Consider the following 22,287-nt stretch of genomic DNA (forward strand, 5'->3'; position numbering starts at 1 on the left):
CCCTGGGGACATGGGGTGACCCTCCACTGGCCACACGGGTGGGGGTGGGGAGCAGAGCCAGCCAGATGGGTTTCACTGCTGCTGAGACCCTTTCTATCTTCCCTGGATGGCTCAAGGGCCAAGGATGGGGATGGGAAGGACCATGGGGTGTCTCCAGTGGTACAAAAGGCAAGGGAGGGCTGCACTAGATCCAGCCCATGGGCTTTCCAAGAGGGTGTCCTGAACCATTCACCAGTCCCTTTGCCTGCTGGCTCCTCACAGACTCTCCTGGCATTGCAGGGCCCTCGTTAGCCCATGGTGTCCTCAGGTTCACCTTTTCCTCCAGGAGACTTCACCTTGGATGGTCATTTACTTCATGAGGGGATACTCACTGCTCCACCAGACTCACACACTGTCCCTGGAGACCCCTTGAGCTCTCCTTTGGTGTCTTACCAACACCAGTTTTGGAAGAGATGCCCAGCCTTCTAGTCCTGCCCTGAGGAGGCCCTTTGGTTATAGTGGTGCTTGCACGGAGGCCAGCTCTGACACCGTGGTTCGCATGGCCTGCTCCTGCCTGCAGCCACAGGGGTGTCACTGTGGACAGAACAGGACTGTCAAAAGCTACACAAGAGCTTGGGGGTGACACAAATGCAAGGGCACAGCAGGACTCTGTGGAAGTGAGGAAAAACCAGCACAGAAAAGGCCATGTCCTGCTGCTGTCCTCGGTCGTGGCTCCAGGGAAGCAGCAGCCCCAGCTCACAGGCAGCAGAGAGGCAGTGCCCGCCGAGGCAGTGAGGGGCAGCTCTGAGGGGCACTGGGCTGCTCCTCCATGGGGCAGCTGGGCCCTTGGCTCCTGAATCCCTTCTGCCTCCTGGAGCTGATAACCAATCTCCAGTGCAGATGTGAAGAGATGTGACTAGGGGCAAAGAGTTACATTCTGGCTTCTTTAACTATGCAAAGAGCCTGGTTCCTTCTGTACATTTGGCTAACCACACAGAAAAAAAAATGTTTTTAAATCCTAAGAAGTTATATGAATAATACATAATTATAAATAATACTATGTTTAACATCTACAAAGTAAAGAAACAGTAGAAAAAAATATAGGATTTTACTGAATTCCTGGGAGTTATATTAGTATGGTGGGTGCCTTATTAATGCTGCAAAAAAGTGTATTAATATAGCCTCCTCAGGGCATCCTTGATCTCCTGGTTCCTCATGCTGATGGTATTTGTGCGCTCTCAGCTCACACACATGACATGCACACTTACATCTCCTCTGTACAATGCAAATGTGAACTTCTGACCTGCTCATTTGGTGTCCCTATGTGGAGGGAGAAAGAACCTCTCCCGTGTGGGGTGAGAGGCCAGTGCTGCAAATCATAGTTGGAGGTACTAGTCTGTGATGATTGCCCTGTGGCAGTGTTATGGTTTAACCCCAGCCAGCATCTGAGCCCCACACAGCCACTCACTCACTCACTCCCCTGGGTGCAATGAGGGAGAGAATCAAAAGTGTAAAAGTGAGAAAACTCATGGGTTGAGATAAAGACAGTTTAATAGGTAAAGAAAAAGCCACACATGTAAGCAAGGGAAAACATGGCATTTATTCCCTTCTTTCCATTTGCAGGTAGGGCTTCAGCCATCTCCAGAACATCAGGGCTCCATCACACGTAACAGTGACTTGGGAAGACAAAAGCCATAACTCTGAATGTCCCCATGTTCATCCTTCTTCCCCAGCTTTATATAACTGAGCATGATGTCATAAGGTATAGAATATCCCTTTGGTCACTTGGGGTCAGCTCTCCCAGCTCTGTCTCCTCCCAGATCATTCTGCACCCCCAGCCTGCTCACTGGTGGGGTGGGGTGAGGAGCAGAACAGGCCTTGACTCTGTGTAAGCCCTGCTCAGCAATAATGAAAACATCCCTGCATTATCAACACTGTTTATAGCAGGAAAACAAACCACAGCCCCATACCAGTTACTAGGAAGAAAATTAACTCTATCCCAGCCAAACCAGCACAGGGAGCTTCCCCAGTGGGTCCCGTGAACACGGGCACAGGACAGACCCTGGACCTTTAAGTCTCTCCCAGGACGCCTGGCTGTGCGAGGACACTGCTGCGTGCTCCCACCCTGCAAATCACACTGTTCACCTGTTCACTGGTGTTTTCATCTGTGGGCCACTTTCTTGGACATGTTCTTGAGATCAGGTTAGGAAGAAGAACTCAGCCTTCAGGCACTGCCCTGAGGAGATCCTCTTTCATGATGGAACTGCATTTAAAGAGGCCAGCACTGTCACAGAAGTGCCCATTGCCTGTCCCTGCCTGCGGTCACAGGACTGCCATGCAGCAAGAGTGTGACCAAGCTGCCAGAGAACTCAGGCCTTGCACCAAACCAAAGGGGTGAGAAAGAGAGTGTGGAAGTAAAAAGAGAATATCTCCGGAAGACCAAGTTCTCCCTGGCAGAGCTGCCATGCTGGGACTCTCTTCCCCTCCACCTCTGCACATAGGAATTGTCCCTGCAGCTTCAAAAATTTCTCAGAGGAAGGAACTCAGAAGAAAAAAAGTCACTGCAAGCCCTTTATTTTGTTAAAACTCACACAGATCATGGCTCCTCATTTACACAGCCACTCAGTCAAAAAAGAAAAGCAGAGAGTGAATTAGAAAGGGTATGATAATATCATTGCAAGTAAAATAGCACCACCAACAACCAAAAAAGCAGACAGGCTGGGCTTATACAGAGTTGTATTATAATTGCTATGAAGAAGATGAGCAGTTTATTGCTTCAGAATGTCATCTGGTTATCAGTTTCCTCAGGGCATCCTTGATCTCCTGGTTCCTCATGCTGTAGATGAGGGGGTTCACAGCTGGAGGCACCACTGAGTACAGAAATGACACCACCAGGTCCAGGGTTGGGGAGGAAAAGGAGGGGGGCTTCAGGTGGGCAAATGTGCCAGTGCTGACAACCAGGGAAACCACAGCCAGGTGAGGGAGGCATGTGGAAAAGGCTTTGTGCCGTCCCTGCTCAGAGGGAATCCTCAGCACGGCCCTGAAGATCTGCACATAGGACACCACAATGAAAACAAAACATCCAAAAGCTAAACAGGCACTAACAAGAAGCAGCCCAACTTCCCTGAGGTAGGTGTGTGAGCAGGAGAGCTTGAGGATCTGGGGGATTTCACAGAAGAACTGGTCCACAGCATTGCCTTGGCAGAGTGGTAGTGAAAATGTGTTGGCCGTGTGCAGCACAGCAGCGAGAAACCCACTGCCCCAGGCAGCTGCTGCCATGTGGACACAAGCTCTGCTACCCAGGAGGGTCCCGTAATGCAGGGGTTTGCAGATGGCAACATAGCGGTCGTAGGCCATGACAGTGAGAAGAAAATGCTCTGCTGACATGAAAAAGAAAAAGAAAAAGAGCTGCACAGCACATCCTTGGTAAGAAATCTCCCTGGTGTGCCAGAGGGAATTGTCCATGGCTTTGGGGAGAGTGGTGGAGATGGAGCCCAGGTCGAGGAGGGAGAGGTTGAGGAGGAAGAAGTACATGGGGCTGTGCAGGTGGTGGTCACAGGCGATGGCGCTGATGATGAGGCCGTTGCCCAGGAGGGCAGCCAGGTAGATGCCCAGGGAGAGCCAGAAGTGCAAGAGCTGCAGCTCCCGTCTGTCTGCGAATGCCAAAAGGAGGAACTCAGTGATGGAGCTGCTGTTGGACATTTGCTGCCTCTGTACATGGGGACCTGCCAATGAGGAAAAGGCAGTGAGAAGTTAGGGCAGAGTTCTCTGAATAAAATCTATTCCAGATCTCATGGAAACCCCTCAGCTGCCTTGACCCTTTCAGGGAAACCTTTGTCAGGTCCCTTTTATGAGCTCTGTTTGCTGCTGACCATGGTGCCGTAAGGAGCACGTGTCTCTGTTGTGTCTCTGCAAATGCCAGGAGGAGAAATTTGGTGACGAAGCTGCTGTTGCACATTTGCTGCCACAGGATCTGGCAGACTGTTACAGGAAGAAAAAACAGTGGCAAGCGGGTATAGAGTTCTCTGAGCAAAACCTGTGTCATTTCTTTGTAGACCCTACCCCCCACACAAGTCTTTTTTTTGCCTCTGGGAGAACCCTTCATTCAGACTCCTGACTTGAGCTTCATTTTCTGCAGCTAATGCTGTGATTTCATGCTGTGATGGGCACACCCTCTGCCCATGGGAGCTTGAGAAGGCAGCCCTGCCCAACTGCAGTGGGTACGTGGGAATGTGGCAGGGGGAGGAGGGGCTAGGTTTGATATTAAGAATTAGTCAGATAAAATCACTTCTCATTTAGAAGGGTTTGTCAGAATCCGCACTCCCAGATCTACGGCTATGGGTGGCAGAAAGGATTTTAGGCAACTGTGTTTTCTGACATCCCCCATCATGCCGTTTGAGTGCTCTCTGAAACCAGAAATCCCGAGAAATCCTGCTGCACTCAGAGAGAATGGCTGTGAGACTGGAGAAGCAACAGGATTCCCTGTGGCTTAGTGAAGAGTGAAGGGAGCTGGTTGAGCCTGTTCCCAGCTGCCTTGTGCTTGCACCTTCCTGAGGTGGAGGGCAATCGCCCTCCCATGTATCTCTGAAAAGACACCAGGCACTGCTAATAGCAGAGAGATCCACTGCAGACCACTCAGTGTCTCACTCTTTCTCAAGGTCTCAGCATCCCACTTCTAGCCCAGGACACACACACGGCTCATTTCACCAACCCAAGAACACTTCCTCAGTCGCAGTATCTCTGCATTTCTCTATGGGGCTTTAAGATAAACCAGAGGTGCTCTGAGATAGGTTTGCATCCTTGAGGGCAGCTCACAGCTTGGAAGGACACCTCAAGGGGATAGCCAAGTGTCCTAATGGTGGTGCCTCAGTAAGTAAGAGTTAGTTTATAGCCCAGCCCCAGAGATTGTATTGACCAGATCTCCACAGGTGAGAGGAAAGCTGGGACACTTGTTGCCATGGACACAGATGCGTGAAAGGGCCCTCAAGACTGATCTTGAGCTGCATGACTCTGCAGCTGAAATTCCCATCCCCAGAGAGCCTGACAGCAAGAACAAAATAACAACAGCAACAACACAGACAAGTGGAGAAATAAGTTAAATACAGTGAGGGCCCGACTGAGAGAGGCCAGGGCAGGGGCAGCCTCAGGACAGTGTTACCCTTCCCCAGCTGTGCTCACCACCTCCCAGACACCAACATTGCCGGTCGGCTGCTCCCAGCCCCTGTGCTCTGCAGAGGGAACTGGGCACGGGGCTGGAGAGCTGCACCACGGCTCTGCTGCAGCTTGGGCTGCAGAGGAGGAGGTTCATGCCTTGGACCCCACTGCCTTGCGGGCAGAGGCTTTTCTGGGTGGGAGAGGAGGAAGCAAGTGGGCTTTCTCAGAGGAAGGGGTCTGCACTGGAGGGGATGATATGCAGATTGCTGAATTCTCCCTCCCATGTTTCTGTCTGCATTTCCTCTCATACCCTGAACATATCCCTGCTGTCTGGAGTTTTCCCTCCTGGAAGGTGTTTCCCTGTGCCAGGTCTTTCCCTGTCAGCATGGACAGACCCCGTCCCAACCTCAATGCATTAATCTTGGCCCTATAGAAACTTACCTGTTTGCAGGGCACCGGCTGGGCACATATTCCTGTTTCCAGGTAGAAAAGGGCAGGTCAGAACAACCCTGATGGGTGATGCTGCTGCTGCCCATAGGCAGGGGAGTGGCTGAAGGCACGTTAGGTAGCTGCTATGAGAGCTACTGCTCACTCAGAGTTACAGCTCAGGAGTCTCAGTGACTTCTTCAAGCACAAGAACTCCTTTTCCTTTTCTCCCCCCAAATTCCACAAAAGCAGGAAATTGTAAACACAGAGTCAAGAAAGTTCCTTCACTTTATAGTAATCTCTGCCTTGAACTTCCTCTTAAAATGCTGTCTCTGCCAATGCCCAGTGGATTCTGCAGCTGTGAACAGCCCTGACCCATGCAGCACCCTCTCCACACCAGAAGGACCCTGCCCTGCCGGGGGTCTCTCCTTCCCCACCTCAGCTTCTCCCCACAGCACCGTGGGCAGCTCCCCAGGCAGGCGGGGTGCTGACCCTGGCAGGTGACAGAGTCCCTGCACCAGCACACAGCCCCTGGGCTGCAGGGACCCTGCTCTGAAGAACAGCCCTGGGCACCCCTGGCTGCACCCATGGCTGCACACCCCTGCAGCCGTCCGCAGGAGAAGGCAGCCGCCATGGCCTGTCCCTCTGACAGTGCAGCAGGGAAACCCTGCTCTGGAGCATGTCCTCCTCCTCTAGACAGGAGGGAGATTCCTGGCAGCTGTGCCGGCTTCACCAGATCCCTCCACCACCTGCAGCTGCATTGCCCTGCACCCAGAGACTTACTGTGTCAAGGGCTGGGAAGATTTCTCCTCCAGTGAGCTCTCAGCATCCTCCCACTGCCATCTGCCTTTCCCCTCTCTGTGCCTGGCTCCTCTGCCCTTGGTGCCTGCAGGCAGTGCCCTCAGCCCTGCTGTGCTTTGCAGAGGAGCTGCTCCTGGGCAGAGCTGTCTCTCTGCAGCACTGACCACTTGTCCTGAGCTCCCTCCATCCCAGGAGCCTGGCCTAGCTCCACAGCAGAGGACCATCCCAAGGTATTTTAATGACTCCTCTGGTGGGTTTGCTGCCAGGTCCATGAACCTCAGACACTGAGAAGCTGCTGAAGAAATCTCTGAGGAACTCAAAGTTAGATTCAAACTCCAAAGTTTCTTGTGGCTTTAATGGGTCCCACTGAGGGACACTGTTGACAAAGCCTCCCCAGGCTCCAGTTAGAGCAGAAATGTGGAGGCAGAGATGGCAGGTAGGGAAAAACAAAGGAAAGGTGGCTCTGATGCTGAGGAAACCTGCATGTGTTTCATGAAGCCAAAGGGCCAAGCACAGACCCCATTAAGCAAAGGGCCAAGCCGTGACCCCCAGCCCCTGGAAAGGGAGATCCTGTCCCTCACACATTCCTCAGGGCTCTTTCTGGGGCAGTGGGCGATGGAGATGTGCACCTGCCAGGCTCCTGAGTAGGGACAAGGGGGCAATGAGGCCTCAGTGCTGCAGGGGACTGTGCCTCCTCATAAGCATCAGGGGCAGAAACACCAGCCATGGCCAAAGTCAGGAAGAGGGTGACTTTTTTGGGGGTTTTCAGCTTTTCTACAACCCTCTGTCTTACCAACAACCCTCGGCCACAGGCTGTCCTATGGTTTTGCATTACCTGTGCCTCTTTCCCTGCAGGCTGTACTCACCCACTCAGCTGTCTCACCTTGCTCTCACCTGAGCATCTTCCTTCCTTTACTGATATCTTGCTGTCCTCAATGGCTGTCTTTGAAACCTTGTTTTTTTTGTTTTTGAAATCTTCTAAAAGCCTTAGGCCGACCCAGACTCCTTCTGGGTGATGCACTGCAACACAGCACTGCCCTTGGAGTTAATATTTATTCTCCTTGTGTCCAGTCTGGACTTCCTCAGCTGCAATTTGTGGCATTATTGCTTTCTTATGTTTTCCACTATGAAAAATAGCTCCACCATCTCTGACGCCTCTCTTCAAGCACTCTCGGGCTAGTCTTGTTCTACGCAGAGTCTCCACACCACTGATCCCACGGAGTTCAGCTTCTGTATACTTGGCATGTTCTTGAGGCCACCCAACCCCATCTTGGGAGATGTCTGGGCACTCTCCAAGGTGTTTGCAGACAAAAATGTAGTGGTCATAGTCCAGGAAAGACAGAGTGAGACTTTTTACCATGGACTTTGTGCCAGAACAAGGGGCAACAGCTTTAAGCTGAAAGGGAAAAGATTTAGATTTGATATAAGGAAGAAATATTTTATGTGTGTGTTGACACACTGAAAGAGGCTGCCTAGAGAGGTTTCAGGGAGGGGGCATCCACAACTTCTCTGGGCAACCTGTTCCAGATTCTCACCACCCTCACAGTAAGAAATTTCTTCCTTATATCTAATCTAAATCTACCTGCTTTCAATTTGAACTCATAACCTCTTTTCCTATCCCTACACTCCCTGATAAAGAGTCCCTCCCCAGCTTTCCTGTAGGCACCCTTTAAGCACTGGAAGGCTGTTATAATGTCTCCCTGGAGCCTTCTCTTCTCCAGGCTAAAAAACCCCAACTCTCTCTGCCTGTCCTCATAGGGGAGATGCTCCAGTCCCTGTCAGTGAACTTTCTGAGGGTGTGCTCAATCCCACATTCCATGTCACCAGTGAAGATGTTAAACAGGGCCAGTCTCAACACCAACCATGAAGAACGCCACTCATCAGCACTCTCCTTTTGGACATCGAGCCGCTAACTGCCGCTCTTTGAGTAAGACTGTCCAGCTAATTCCTTATCACTGAGTGGTTCATCCATCAAATCCATGTCTCTCCAGTTTATAGACAAAGATTACATGTGTCAAATGCTTTGTACAACTCCAGGTAGCTGACATCACATCCTCTTCCAGCTGTTCTTTTGGGGTCCAGTGACTGGTGAGACAGGTGTGTGTGCATGTCACATTGGTGTGTATGTCGGTGGGTGTAACCAGTAGTGAACATCAAACCTGAGCAACAAGCGACTAGAAGAGGCCTGGGAGCCCAGTATTTTTGAAAGCCTAAGACTGGACTGGATAATAAAGATCCCAGAGAGTCTGCAAGTATCTCCTGGAGGAAAAAGGTTGCCAAAACCACCTCCTGGAGAAAACGTCTCATCTTGGTTGTCTGGTGCTTGGTTTTGACCTAGAGCAGAAATTGTCCGTTAGAGATAAGAGAATGCATGAAGCTGTATCTGGGAATGGACAAGGAGTCAGCTGAGAGCTGAGGGGTCAACATGAAAGGGAAGAACAACATGGGCAATGCTGTGGTGGGTGGATGTCTGCTCCAGACCTCCTGGTCAGGAAGAGGAAGTACACGAGGCCTTCTTCAGACAACTGGAAGAAGCCTCACGTTGGCAGGCCCTGGCACTCATGGAAGACTTACACTATCCCCATATCTGCTGAAGGGGCAACAGAGCAAGGTGCAAGCCACACAGGCTGCTTTTGGAGCTCGTTGACTTGTCCTGAGAAGGGTGACTCAGGAGGCAGTGAGATGAGGTGCCCTGTGGGACTTCATCCTTACAAACAAGGACAAGGTGGTCAGGGATGGAACACTCAAGGGTGAGAAGGTAGAGCTGAGGCTCCTGACAGGACGGAACAAGGCTTCATGCTGAGGGACTTGGCTGGAAGAATCCCATGAGATATCACCCTGCAGAGAAGAGGGGTGCAGAGAGCTGTTTGATGGTCAAGCATCTCTTCCAGCTGCAGAACAGTCCACTCTGAAATGCAGGAAGTCATTCAAAGGTTACAAGAGGCTGGCAGGTATGAGAAAGGAGCTCCTGACTGAAGTGAAGCATGACGAGGCAGCACAGAGAAGGTGGAAGCTAGTGCCTTCCAGCCTCAACAGTTCAGTTGAGCTGGAGAGAGCCTTTGGGGTGTCTGTGTGTGTGCGCTTGTCTGTGCGTGGGGGGAACAGGGGGATGAGGGGATCCCGGGACCAGGTTCTGGATTGACGGATGGTGTAAGACCAGCCTTTGGAGGGATCCATTTTGTCTGTGTGTCTCTTTACGTATATATCTTGCAGTAATGGAGTACAGCATACCAAGAGCCCACCCTTGTTTCCCTTTATCAACTCACCATGGTTTTGAATGGCCTAGAAACCTTTCCTTGCAATGTGGGTCTTCCCTTGATGATAATGCCTGTGTGGGGCAGGGAGGCTGGGTCAGTGCAGGGACAGGGCTGGCTCTGATAGTGGCCAGAATGCAGCTGCCAGGAGGTGACAGAAAGGACAGTTGACAAAGGAGAAATTCATAGAGATTGACTTCATTGCTTTTAGGAAGGCAAAGCTTGCCTGCAGCCGGTGGTGGTAAGGAAAGTCAAGTGCAAAAAAATGAGCTTCAGTGGCTCATTAGAGAGCAAGAATGAACAAGGGAAATGCAGGGCTGCTGCTGAATAGGGAGGGTGATTTAACAGCAGCAGACACAGGTGGGGCTGGGGGACTCAATACCATCCTTGCCTGAGTCTTTACTGAAAAGGTCTCCAGGCCTCAGTGCTCAGGGAAAGGGCTAAACGAGCAGGAGAGCACGTACTGGCAGGAAGCTCAGGAAGTGCAGCGAGGACAAGTGGCAGTGTGTGACCCTGCAGGACACCCCCTGGCAATGGCACAGGCTGGGGGCTGTCTGGCTGGGAGAAGCCCCATGGGAAAGGTCTTGGTGGGTTGGGCAGGAGGCAGTGGTGTGCCCTGGCAGCAAGGGAGGCCAGCTGCCCCCAGGGCTTGATGGCCAGGAGTGCGGCCAGGAGATCAAGAGAGGGCATTGTCCAGGTTACTGCATCCGGATTTCAGACCCCCAGGACAGGAATGATGCTGACAAGCTGGAGGGGGTTTGGTGAATGGCCCCCAAGATAGGCCGGGACTGGAACACTTTGCGTGTGAGGAGAGGCTGAGGGAGCTGGGCTTGTTCAGCCTGGAGAAGGGAGGGCTGAGGGGGACCTCAGTGCAGCCTGGCAGCACCTAAGGGGAGGCCATAAAGGATAGAGAACTAGGTTCTGCACCATGGTGCATGTTCAGAGGATGGAAGATGAGTGTTGGGTGAAGCAGGGGATGTTCAACCTGGAGATAAGGAAAAGAATTTTCCCCTATTTTTGGCTCATCCTGAGACAGGTGGCCATGAGTGCTGCCAACCCTTCTGTGTGCAATGCTTGGTCAGGTCACAATAACAGACGTGCCTCTGGAATCAGAACCCACGTGGACCTCTTTAACCTCCTTCGCACCCTCCCCTCCCCAAGGATGTAATTTCTCTTGGATGGGTTCACTGATGCACTGGATGACCTCACAATGCCTGCTGGCCAGCATGTCTCTTAAGGGCCAGTCAGGCTGCTGCAGTGGAAGTGACCTCATAACCATCCCCATTCAAGCCAGCTCCCCTTGGCCTGCCTCTGCCCTTCCTCTCTGTTCCTGTCTTGTCTCTGCTGGGATGAGCAGTTTTGTGATGAACGTCTTGTCCCCAATTTGCTGGGGCCAGCTGCTGGCCAATTAGGCTCCTGTAACAGTCATGGAGTCACAATCAACATCACAATTTGTTGTGCGTTTGCCTATCTCTCCCCACCCGCTCCCTTGACTCATCATCGCTGCTTGACCCCACGTTCAACAGCCAAACCCAGCCCCTTCACTGGCCTTTCCCTCTCCCCTGCCCCATGGGTTGGCAGAGACAGGGTGGGACGTGTCGCGTTCAGGCTTTGCAGTGCTCATGCAGAATTATTGTGACAAAGTCGGTGCTGAGATCAGACTCAGTGCTGTGGAGCAGACCCCAGCAAGAAATAACAGCGTTCAACAGTAGATCTGCAGTGGTGGCCACCATGTTGGTTTTGCAAAGGGGGCTTCTGTCCATTTACTCAAAGGATCTGCTACTACCAAGATGCACTTGGTGTTTCAAGCTGTCACTGGCAGAGGTCCCACGAAATCAATCTGCAGTTGTGCCCATGGGCCTCCACTCTGTTGGTGCTGGGCTGGGGTTTTTACTCCAGTGTAATCTGCACTGGTCATGGCACAAGACAGACAGCTCCTACCCCAGAGGTCTACATCTTTCTTTGTGTTAGGCCAGCACTCACTGTCCTTCACTCTGCTCAGAGTGTTTGCCTCAGCTCATGGATGAGCTTGATGAGATTCTCCTTGAATATTCTCAGGCACAATCCAATGCTTATTGCCTTCTGCATCTACAGCATAAGAAATATTCCTTTCCCTTACAATGGGGATTGACCTAAGGGTCTTTTCACATGACTCCCTTGAATTTCCCTGGTTTGAAAGTGACATTTTCCCAAATTGGGTCAAGATGATGGGCTCTGTCACAGCCACTTGAAGTCACTAGTTCTGGAGTTATTTAGCCTGAGTTTACCCTAGAGGATCCAACAGCGTTCATGGATGCTCCTGTGCCTGCTAATAACAGGGCCAAGTTTCTTGGGTTCTCAATGGCTTCTTCAGCTGTGGGTCATCCCCATGAATCTGCTGCCAAGGGTACCAGGATCCATGGTGCCAGCCCACAGGAACCTGGGCCTTCCCCATAGAATGTATGGATCTTGACCAAGACTTACTCTTGAGTTCCCAGACTGCAGGGAATGCATTGTATTTATTGTCACTTTTGCTGGTGAATATATGCTGCTCTGCTAATAACTGAGCTGCTCTTCCTGCTTTCTCGTGGTCATTTTCTAAAACCTTTTGTTCCATTTCTAAATCTTGTACTTGTCTGGCATCTACTCCAGCTTTTTATTTTGTAAGCAGAGCCTATATCTGTGGACTCTACTCTCTTCCACTCTTTTGATTAAGACGGGTCTCTTAATTTCAGAAATTCTTCAGCATCGTATCCCATGGGATTCTTCCAAGCAGGTTCCTCAGCAGGCCAAATCCTCCTCTCCTGAAGTCTTACTCTTGGCTTTCTTCCCTTCTCTCAGGAGCCTCAACTCTACTTTTCCACCTCTGACTATTACATCCCTAACCAGCTCTTCCTTGTTTCTAAGTATACTTTCCTACAGGACACCTCCCCTCACTGGCTCCTCAGTCACCCTTGTTGGGAAGATACTGTCACTTAACTCCAAAAACCTTGTGAATGGCTTGCACTTTGCTGTATTGCCCCTTCAGCAAATATTGGGATAGTTTAGGTCTCCCATGGGGACCAAGGCTTCTTCTTGTTAAATGAAGAAGGTCCACCTACTTCATCTTCCTCATCAGGGTGTCCGTAGCAGACATCCACCTACCAAAGTGTTGCCCATGACCCTTCAGCTCAGCTGACTCATCATCCATCCCCAGGCAGAGCTCCACACATTCCTGCTGTTCTCGGCCATAAAAGGCAACTTCCCCTCTGGGTCCAGCCCCATAGCTTATCAGTCCCAGACCCTCAGGACCCCACAGTTTCTCCAGGAGAGGGGATTTGTAGTGCCCTGCAACTCCTCATGCTGTTCTCTTCTGAGAGACAAACCAATCAAGATGAGCTAGCTGCACATAAGCACGAGAAGTTGAACTAATGGAGCTTCAGTCCGTGGGGACATTGAGAATATCTGCAGTTGGGCAAACACAAGTCACCTGCACTTTTACAAGGAAAAGGTCCCCAATTTGGAGAAGTAGGGAGGACCTGGAGAGTGTTGAATGAAGGTCTGCCAAGGTGGGTTTCAGGACCTAGTGCCCATGACCTGTGTCGGGTTTCTAAGGGACCTGGAGTTCTTTGGCCCAGCAGTGTGGAGGCTCCAGGCACTATAGGAATAGCCTGTGAGTGACTGAGGGGTGATTTCAGAGATGATGGAGCTTTTCTTTGTAGTAAGATACAGCATGAGAAAGGACTAATGCCACAAAGTGCCGCTGGGGAGGCCCACACTGGACACAGAGAAATGTCACTCAAAGGGCAGTGCTGTGGTGTAACAAGTCACCCAGAGGGAGACTGGAGCAGCCCCAGGATTTGTGTTTCAAGGAGCAGCCAGGGAGGATGGAGAGATCTCAGTAAAGGAAGGGAGATGCTCAGGTGAGAGCAAGGTGTGGTAGCCGGGTGGACATCTACAGCCTGCAGAGAAAGAGGTGCAGGCGTGGGACACGGTGGGACAGCCTGTGGTGGGGACAATAGAGGGATGAGGAAACTCTGAAAATCCCCCAGCAGAGATGAGCTCTTTCTGCCCTTGGCTCTGGCTGTTGTCTCTGCCACTGATGCCAATGAGGAAGCACCTTCCCCTTACAGCACTGGGTCTCATGGCCTCCCCTTCCCCACCTGAGTGCCTTGGAGTTGTTGGACCATAGACCTGCCCTTGGCATTGCCCATCCCCACATCACACTGCCCCAGGAAGAGCCCTGAGCAATGTGTGAGGGACGGGATTCCCCCTCCCAGAGGCTGGGGGTCAGAGCTTGGCCCTTTTGCTTAATGTAACACCTCCAGTTTTATTCAGAATCTGTTCCACTTTGACATGGCTTTTGTTTACCTGTCATCTCTGCCTGGAGTTTTCTGCTATAACAAGCCTCTAGGGAGGGTTTGTCACTAATGGTCCTCAGTGGGACCCATTCACACTCCAAGGAACTTTGTAGTTTGCATCTGGCTTTGACTTCTTGACAGGCATCTTCATCATCCTATCACTGTCTGAGGTTCGTGGACTCAGCATCAAACCCACCCGAGGGGTCATTAAAATACCTTGGGCTGGTCCTCTGCTGTGGAGCTGGGCCGGGATGGACAGAGCTCAGGGCAAGTAGGCAGTGCTGCAGAGAGACAGCTCTGCCCAGGAGCAGCTCAGGAGCAAAGCGCAGCAGGGCTGAGGGCACTGCCTGCAGGCACCGAGGGCAGAGGAGCCAGGCACATAGAGGGGAAAGGCAGAAAGGAGTGGAAGGATGCTGAGAGCTCTCTGGAGGAGAAATCTTCCCAGCCCTTGACACAGTAAGTCTCTGGGTGCAGGGCAATGCAGCTGCAGGTGGTGGAGGGATCTGGTGAAGCCGGCACAGCTGCCAGGAATCTCCCTCCTGTCTAGAGGAGGAGGACGTGCTCCAGAGCAGGGCTTCCCTGCTGCACTGTCAGAGGGACAGGCCATGCTCTCTGCATTCTCCTGCGGACGGCTGCAGTGCTGTCCAGCCGCGGGTGCAGCCAGGGGTGCCCAGGGCTGTCCTTCAGAGCAGGGTCCCTGCACCCCAGGGGCTCTGTGCTGGGGCAGGGACTCTGTCACCTGCCAGGGTCAGCACTCAGCCTGCCCGGGGAGCTGCCCACGGGGCTGTGGGGAGAAGTTGTGGTGGGAAGGAGAGACCCCTGGCAGGGCAGGGTCCTTCTGCTTTGGAGAGGGTGCTGTGTGGGTCGGGGCTGCTCACAGGTCCAGATCACCTCCAGGACATTTCCGAGGGCACTTTATAGGGGGAATTTCAAGGCAGCGATTACTCAAAATATAAGGAGCTTTCTTGATTCTGTGATTTCTGTCTCCTGCTTTTGGTGAATTTGGGGGGAGAAATTGAAATGGATTTGTCATGCTTGAACAGGACAGCTCAGAACAAGTCGGAGGGTCAGAGTAGCTCCCCTCACTCTGCATTAAGCTGCAGGCCATCCAATTGCATTGCAGGATTTGCTCACTTTTCCCTGCGTACAGCAGAAATGCTGAGGGATTCTGACATCCAAGAACACTCCCTGGGTGAAATGGGGGGAGCTTCAGAAAACCAAAGCTCTCAAACTGCCATCTGCCATCCTCTTTCCTTAGCACTGGGAGTGCAGATGCTGACAGGCCCTTTTGCATTACTACGGTCACATATGACAAAGTTGAACACCAGCTCTGGCTCCTGCCTCCACCATTTATACAAGCCCACTGCTGCAGAGCAGGGCTCACTTCTGGGCAGCCTGCGGGCAGAGGCCTTGCTCCTCACAGTACATTCATTCAGCACCAAGCAGAATTCCAGGCATGGAACTGAAGGAAATTTTCCTACAAAAGGAAGAATGGGAGCATAGGTGCAGTAGGGACAGGGGTGTTGGGAAATGACATTGATTTTGCTCAGAAAATTTTACCCTGCATTGTCACTGTTATTTCCTCCTCTGACAGTCCCCCATATCCAGAGGCAGCAGATGTCCAACAGCAGCTCCATCACTGAGTTCCTCCTCCTGGCATTCGCAGAAAAACGAGAGCTGCAGCTCTTGCACTTCTGGCTCTTCCTGGGCATCTACCTGGCTGCCCTCCTGGGCAACGGCCTCATCATCACCGCCATCGCCTGTGACCACCACCTGCACACCCCCATGTACTTCTTCCTCCTCAACCTCTCCCTCCTCGACCTGGGCTCCATCTCCACCACTGTTCCTAAAGCCATGGCCAATTCCCTCTGGGACAACAGGGCCATCTCCCTCTTGGGATGTGCCACACAGCTTTTTTTCTTTCTGTTCTTGATGGTGGGAGAGTATTTCCTTCTCACTGTCATGGCCTATGACCGCTACGTTGCCATCTGCAAACCCCTGCACTATGGGACCCTCCTGGGCAGCAGAGCTTGTGTCCACATGGCAGCAGCTGCCTGGGGCACTGGGTTTCTCACTGCTGTGCTGCACACGACCAACACATTTTTAATGCCACTCTGCCGAGGAAATGTTGTGGACCAGTCCTTTTGTGAAGTTCCCCAGATCCTCAAGCTCTCTTGCTCAGACTCAGACTACCTCAGGGAAGTTGGGCTTATCATTGTTAGTGCCTGTTTTGATCTTGGGTGTTTTGTTTTCGTTGTGGTGTCCTATGTGCAGATCTTCAGGGCCGTGCTGAGGATCCCCTCTGAGCAGGGACGGCACAAAGCCTTTTCCATGTGCCTCCCTCACCTGGCTGTGGTTTCTCTTTTTATCAGCACTGTCATGTTTGCCTACCTGAAGCCACCCTCCTTCTCCTCCCCATCTCTGAACCTGGTGGTTGCAGTTCTGTACTCAGTGATACCTCCAGCAGTGAACCCCCTCATCTACAGCTTGAGAAACAGGGAGATCAAGGACACCCTGAGGAAACTGATTGGATGTGTTTCAGCAACCAGAGACTGTCAAACTTTATCTGCAAATGACTCCCAGTGTATGTCATGACCGTCCAAGCATGTCTTTCCTTCTTTATATATTATTTATACCTTTTTCTATTTCTGATGTCTACAAAGAAATTCCATTATTCTTCCCCTCCTACATCAGTATCTACCCATCTTGTGTTACCCAGGGTCATGGTCTAAAGCAGAAGCCAGGCACTCTGTGTACTTAAGAAAAATAAAAGAACCCACAACTTCTTTTTCTTACATCCATCCTTACCATGGCAGGAATAAATGGGGAATGAAGACACTTTTCTGGCTGTACCAGCTCAGGGCTCTTGTACTGGTCTGGGGAGAGGGGATGGCATGGAGGGGCTGCAGACTGCTCAGGATCTGCTGGACAGGAGAGCAGGGGACGCAGGGTGCCCCTGACCTCCTTCTCCTTGTGCCATGCTGCCTCCCATCTCTGGGGCTGACCCCTCCCTGCCCCCAAGGAGCTGCTGTGCCCTTCAGAGGGGCTGAGGCTGTGGAATGAATGCCCAGAGCACCATGCAGTGGGCACTGCCTTGGGACCAACCCAGACTGGGCCTTGCTAAGGATAGAGGAGGAGAGAGGGCAGGAGAGGTGGGAGAGCTTGGAGAGAGCTGGGCTGGGCTGATGAGAGAAATTCTGAGGCTGGAGAGGTGAGGACAAAGGTTGTCCATACTGTGTTGGACCCCAAGGGACTGTCCAGTCCTCTTCTGAGGAGATACTCTGCAACAATATCCATCAGAGAATGCTACTATCACCTCTTCTCTAAATTGTAAACTAAAATAATGTACTCTTTAAAAAAAAAAGAATAATATTTACTAGGTGCACTTTGAAATCATCATTCTCAACTACACTATGAAATTAGTTGAATTAGCAGTACAAGTCTTGCAGACTTGAAGAAAATTACAGCAAGAGAAATGACTCATTAGGACATTCTGTATTTTAATGAGCCCCATGGTGTATTTGGCCTCATGTCCATGATCCTCAGATGCTGAGAAGAAACTGAGCAAACTACTCAAGAAGTCAAAGTCACAAGCAATCCCAAAGTACCTTGAAGCACTGATTGGCCCCACTGAGGGCCACTACTGACAAAGCCTCTCCAGGGACCCGTTAGAGCAGATAATTGGAGGCTGTGATTGCAGGTAGGCAAAGGCACCATGCAGGTGGCTGTAGTGCTGCAAAAACCCTTGGTTTGTTTTATGAAGCAAAAGGTCCACGCCCTGACCCTCAGGCCCTGGGAAGGCAGATCCTGTCCCTCGTGCGTGGCTCAGGGCTCTTCCTGGGGACAGTGGGGTGTGAGGGTGAGGAATGCCAAGTGTAGGAAAACTGTACAACACATCCTGGCCTGTCCAAGAAGGGGTGAGGAGGAAAACATAGTCCAGAGCATCAAAATAAGGTTTTTCCTGTTAGGCCTCCATGGCAGAGGCAACTGCCATGCCTTCATCTTGTGTGGCCTTTCAGCCCTTCCAGAGCCCTCAGCCGTCTCTGCTGCAGGTTTACTTCTACTGTCCCCTTCATGTGTCTTTTTCCCTTCAGGCTGTTGACATCCATCTTTCTTTCCTACCTAGCTCTCATCACGGCATTTCCACACCTTCACAAATGTCTCTCCACGCTCACTGGCTGTTCCTTGAAACACAAAGCCACAGGCTGATCCAGACTCCCTCTGAGTGACCTCTTACACCACAATGCCACCCTTTGATTGAGATTTCTTTTTCCTCAACTCCAATCTGAACCTTCCAAGCTGCACTTTGTTGAGGTTTCCTTCTCTTCCCACTACCAAGAAAAGCTCCCTTACCTTGAAAACTCTCCTTCAAGCAGGTGCAGGTGACTGCTGTAGTGCCCTGAGCCTCCACTTCACCAGGCTAAAGAAGCCCAGGTCCTTCAGCCTCTCCACAAAGGCCCCAAAGCCCATCCTGACAGATCTCCTTTGGAGCTTCTCTGTTTCCTCTCCATTCCTCCAGAACAGGGAGCCTCTCCCCCAGTCACACCAATCTAGAGGTGGCCTCACCAGTGCTGAGTCAAGGGGGATGATAACGTCCTGGTTTGGTTTGCCACACTCCTCCTAATGCAGCCCTGTAGGCAGTTGTCCTTGTTCATGGTTACCATGCACCACTGACTCATATGGAATCCCTCTTAATGACCAAGTCCTTCCTCTCATGAGGGTCAGACCTGGGCTGTTCAGGTCCCAGCCTGCCCTCATATAAGAGGTTATTCTGTCCCCAATGAAGGGCTGGCATCTTCTCCTTGTTAAACATAACGAAGCTTTTATTGCCAAATCCCAAAGTTTCTCAAGGTCCCCTGGGAGTGAAGCTCTCTTTTGCCAGTGGTTAATGTGTGTGTACAGATGGCTCACCAGATCTGTGGTGCCTCTGACAAGATAATAGTATCAGGAATTAGAGTACACTGCAGATAACAGAAGGAGGTACTGGTTTAATGGAACTGCTGACCAAGGTAGGAATCCCCATGGAGAAAACCTCAAAAACACCAAATGAGGGTACAAAGGAAGCCAAACGAGGGCCAGGGAGGATTTCTTGTGATATCCAAGAAGGTATGGGAAGGCTGCTATTATGTCTCCCAAAGCCTTGTCCTCTCCTGCCTTCACACCTTTGAAGCAAAGGTGGACAACGGCATCCTGGGCTGCATTAGGAGGAGTGTAGGCAACCAGACAAGGGAGTTCTCATCCCCCTTGACTCAGCACTGCCAGCAGGTTGGTGGAGGTGATCCTCCCTCTCTGCTCAGCACTGCTACAATTTGTCTTGCTCACTTCCCTCAGGGTTTTCTACCCTAGCACCACACTCGCTCTGCTGCCAAAGCTGCCCTCCACATCTTCCACCAGTGCGGCCTTGTCTTGTGAAAAACTTACCCAGGAGAGCATTCCCACCATGTTGGGTCAGGGATTACCTTCCACCTTCCCTTCAACCAAGGCCTTCTAGCAGAGGTCCATGGTCTTCAAAGTCCCCAGGGATTACCAGGGCCTAAAATTGCAGTGCTTCCTCTAGCTATCTAAAGCTGATCTCATCCTTTTCCTAACCTCCATCACACGGTTCAGTGATCCTGACCAGAAGACCATTGTACATCGAGGAGTTAGAGATCCATATAAGAGGAAACCTGAGCAAACCCAGGGCTGTGTTCTGCTGTGCTCAATGTACAGCTTGGTCTTCAGGCTGTCTTGTGCTGAGCACATCCCTGGGTTGCAGAATAAACTGGATTGCAATAGAGAAGTCTGCAGGAAGCTCCCACAGGCACCAGAGCCAACCACAGGTCCTTACCTTTATCTAAAACTGCAACAAGCAATTCCTCTGTGAACAGCCTCTGCTGGGGGCAGTAGAAATGATGATTTGAATTTTTGTCTTTGTAAGAAAACACTGAAAGTGATCACAGGAGCAAAGTGGGATAACCCTTCTACAGATGGGATCTGCAAGACTTGCACCAGCTGACCAGACAAAAGTAACCCCACCATGATCTTCCAAGCCACATGCCTGCTGCCGGACTTTCAGCTTCTCGGATAGACACGACCACACCGTGTGCTGCTGCTGCCCCTCAGGTACTCTGGTGGAGGTGACATGACAGCCATATCCAAGGCCCCTTCCTGGATGGCCCAAACAGGTGCTCAGGGAAAGCTGCTCACTGGTGTTTTCATCTGCAGGCCACTTTCTTGGGCACCTTCTTGAGAGCAGCTTTGGAACAACACCTACACCTTCAGGCAGTGCCCTGAGAAGCTCACCTTGCTTTAGGGAAATGCTGTGGTGGAGGCCAGGTCTTTCACAGAAGTGCCCACTGCCTGTCCCTGCCTGTGGTAACAGAACTCCCATGCAGCGGGACTGTGACCAAGATACCAGAGCTCTCAGGCCTTATACCAATGAAAGGGCTGAGAAGAAGAGAGTGGAAATGGAGAGCAAGCAGCTCAGGAAAGACCAAGCACTGGTTCTCCCTGGCAGTGCTGCTGTGCTGGGACACTTTTCCCCTCCACCTCTGCACACAAGCACTGCCCCTGTAGCTCCAATGAAGGTCTCAAGGGAAGGATTTCAGGCAAGTCACTGCAACGTTCTTTGTTTTGTTTAAACACACAAAGGGCACAGCTCCTTATTTACACAGACTCTGGGTAACATAAAATCTGGATAGACACATAATTAAAAATGGCACAAATCATGAAATTTCATTATGGACAACATTATGCAAAGTAAAACAAAGCAAATAAACCCCAAACCCACAATCAAAACCAAGAAAAACAACAAAAAAAATATGGGCTTGGGATGTAAGGAGTTACATTCTGAGTGATTCCCAGAATGTACCAAGCAGATTATTGCTTCTGAAAATCATCAAGACATCAGTTTCCTCAAGGCATACTTGAGCTCCTGGTTCCTCTGTTGTAGATGAGGGGGTTCACTGCTGGAGGCACCACCGAGTACAGAACTGCAACCACCAGGTCCAGGGATGGGGAGGACATAGAGGTGGGTTTCAGGTAGGCAAACGTGCCAGTGCTAATAAAGAGGGAGACCACGGCCAGGTGAGGGAGGCATGTGGAAAAGGCTTTGTGCCGTCCCTGCTCAGAGGGAATCCTCAGCACGGCCCTGAAGATCTGCACATAGGACACCACAATGAAAACAAAACAAATAAAAGAAAAAAAGAGAGAAACAACAAGAAGAACAGCTTCCCTGAGGTAGTCTAAATCTGAGCAGGAGAACTTGAGGATCTGGGGAACTTCACAGAAGAACTGGTCCACAGCATTGCCTTGGCAGAGTGGTAGTGAAAATGTGGTGGCCGTGTGCAGCACAGCATAGAGAAACCCAGTGCCCCAGGCAGCTGCTGCCATGTGGACACAAGCTCTGCTGCCCAGGAGGGTCCCATAGTGCAGGGGTCTGCAAATGGCAACATAGCGGTCATAGGACATGACAGTGAGAAGAAAATACTCTCCCACCATCAGAAAAAGAAAGAAAAAGACCTGGGCAGCACACCCTTGGTAGGAGATGTCTCTGTTGTCTCAGAGGGAATTGTCCATGGCTTTGGGGAGAGTGGTGGAGATGGAGCCCAGGTCGAGGAGGGAGAGGTTGAGGAGGAAGAAGTACATGGGGGTGTGCAGGTGGTGGTCACAGGCGATGGCGCTGATGATGAGGCCGTTGCCCAGGAGGGCAGCCACGTAGATGCCCAGGAAGAGCCAGAAATGCAAGAGCTGCAGCTCTAGTTTTTCCGCAAATGCCAGGAGGAGGAACTCAGTGATGGAGCTGCTGTTGGACATCTGCTGCCTCTGGATATGGGGGACTGTCAAAGGAGGATATAACAGGGGAAAGTGTTCTGAGCAAAATCAATGTCATTTCCCAACACCCCTGTCCCTTCCTGCACCCACGTTCCCATTTCTCCTTTTGTAGGAAAATTTCCTTCAGTTCCATGCCTGGAATTCTGCTTGGTGCTGAATGAATGACCATGAGGAGCAAGGCCTCTGTCCGCAGGCTGCCCAGAAGTGAGCCCTGCTCTGCAGCGGTGTGTTTGTGTAAACGCCAGGTGCAGGAGCCAAAGTTGGTGTTCGACTTTGTCATATGTAACCGTTTGTAATGCAAAAGGGTCTGTCAACATCTGCCACCCAGTGCAAAAGAACGAGGATGGCAGAAGGCAGTTAGAGAGCTTTGGGTTTTTTGAAGCTCCCCCATCTCACTTGGGGAGTGTTCTTGGATGTCAGAATCCCTCAGCATTTCTGCTGTGCCCAGGGAGAACAGAGCAAGTCCTGCAAGGCATTAGGATGGCCAGTAGGTTAATGGAGAGTGAGTGGAGCTGCTCTGTCCCTCCGACTTGTTCTGAGCT

General features: G+C 51.3%; 2 protein-coding genes, 1 long non-coding RNA gene and 1 pseudogene across 3 annotated transcripts in view; 2 read left to right on the forward strand and 2 right to left on the reverse strand.

Annotated features, from left to right (window-relative positions):
• The window catches only part of LOC141937094 (uncharacterized), a 786,032-nt gene that overhangs the window by 122,257 nt on the left and 641,488 nt on the right, over positions 1-22,287 (forward strand). The gene's annotated exons all lie outside the window — the stretch shown is intronic.
• On the reverse strand, positions 2,764-3,681 carry LOC141937121 (olfactory receptor 14A16-like). The gene has a single exon (XM_074854556.1). It carries the CDS (start codon positions 3,679-3,681, stop codon positions 2,764-2,766), a length of 918 nt encoding a protein of 305 aa, XP_074710657.1.
• Positions 15,536-16,528, forward strand: LOC141937067 (olfactory receptor 14A16-like). Its single transcript, XM_074854470.1, has one exon. It carries the CDS (start codon positions 15,551-15,553, stop codon positions 16,526-16,528), a length of 978 nt encoding a protein of 325 aa, XP_074710571.1. The 5' UTR covers positions 15,536-15,550.
• Positions 18,841-21,559, reverse strand: LOC141937068 (olfactory receptor 14A16-like; annotated as a pseudogene).

This window comes from Strix uralensis, chromosome 37 (assembly GCF_047716275.1).
Source record: "Strix uralensis isolate ZFMK-TIS-50842 chromosome 37, bStrUra1, whole genome shotgun sequence".
NCBI lineage: Eukaryota > Metazoa > Chordata > Aves > Strigiformes > Strigidae > Strix > Strix uralensis.

Coding starts and splice junctions, on each gene's coding strand:
- LOC141937121 (XM_074854556.1), bottom strand. CDS start 3,681: ATGTCCAACAGCAGCTCCATCACTGAGTTCCTCCTTTTGGCATTCGCA.
- LOC141937067 (XM_074854470.1), top strand. CDS start 15,551: ATGTCCAACAGCAGCTCCATCACTGAGTTCCTCCTCCTGGCATTCGCA.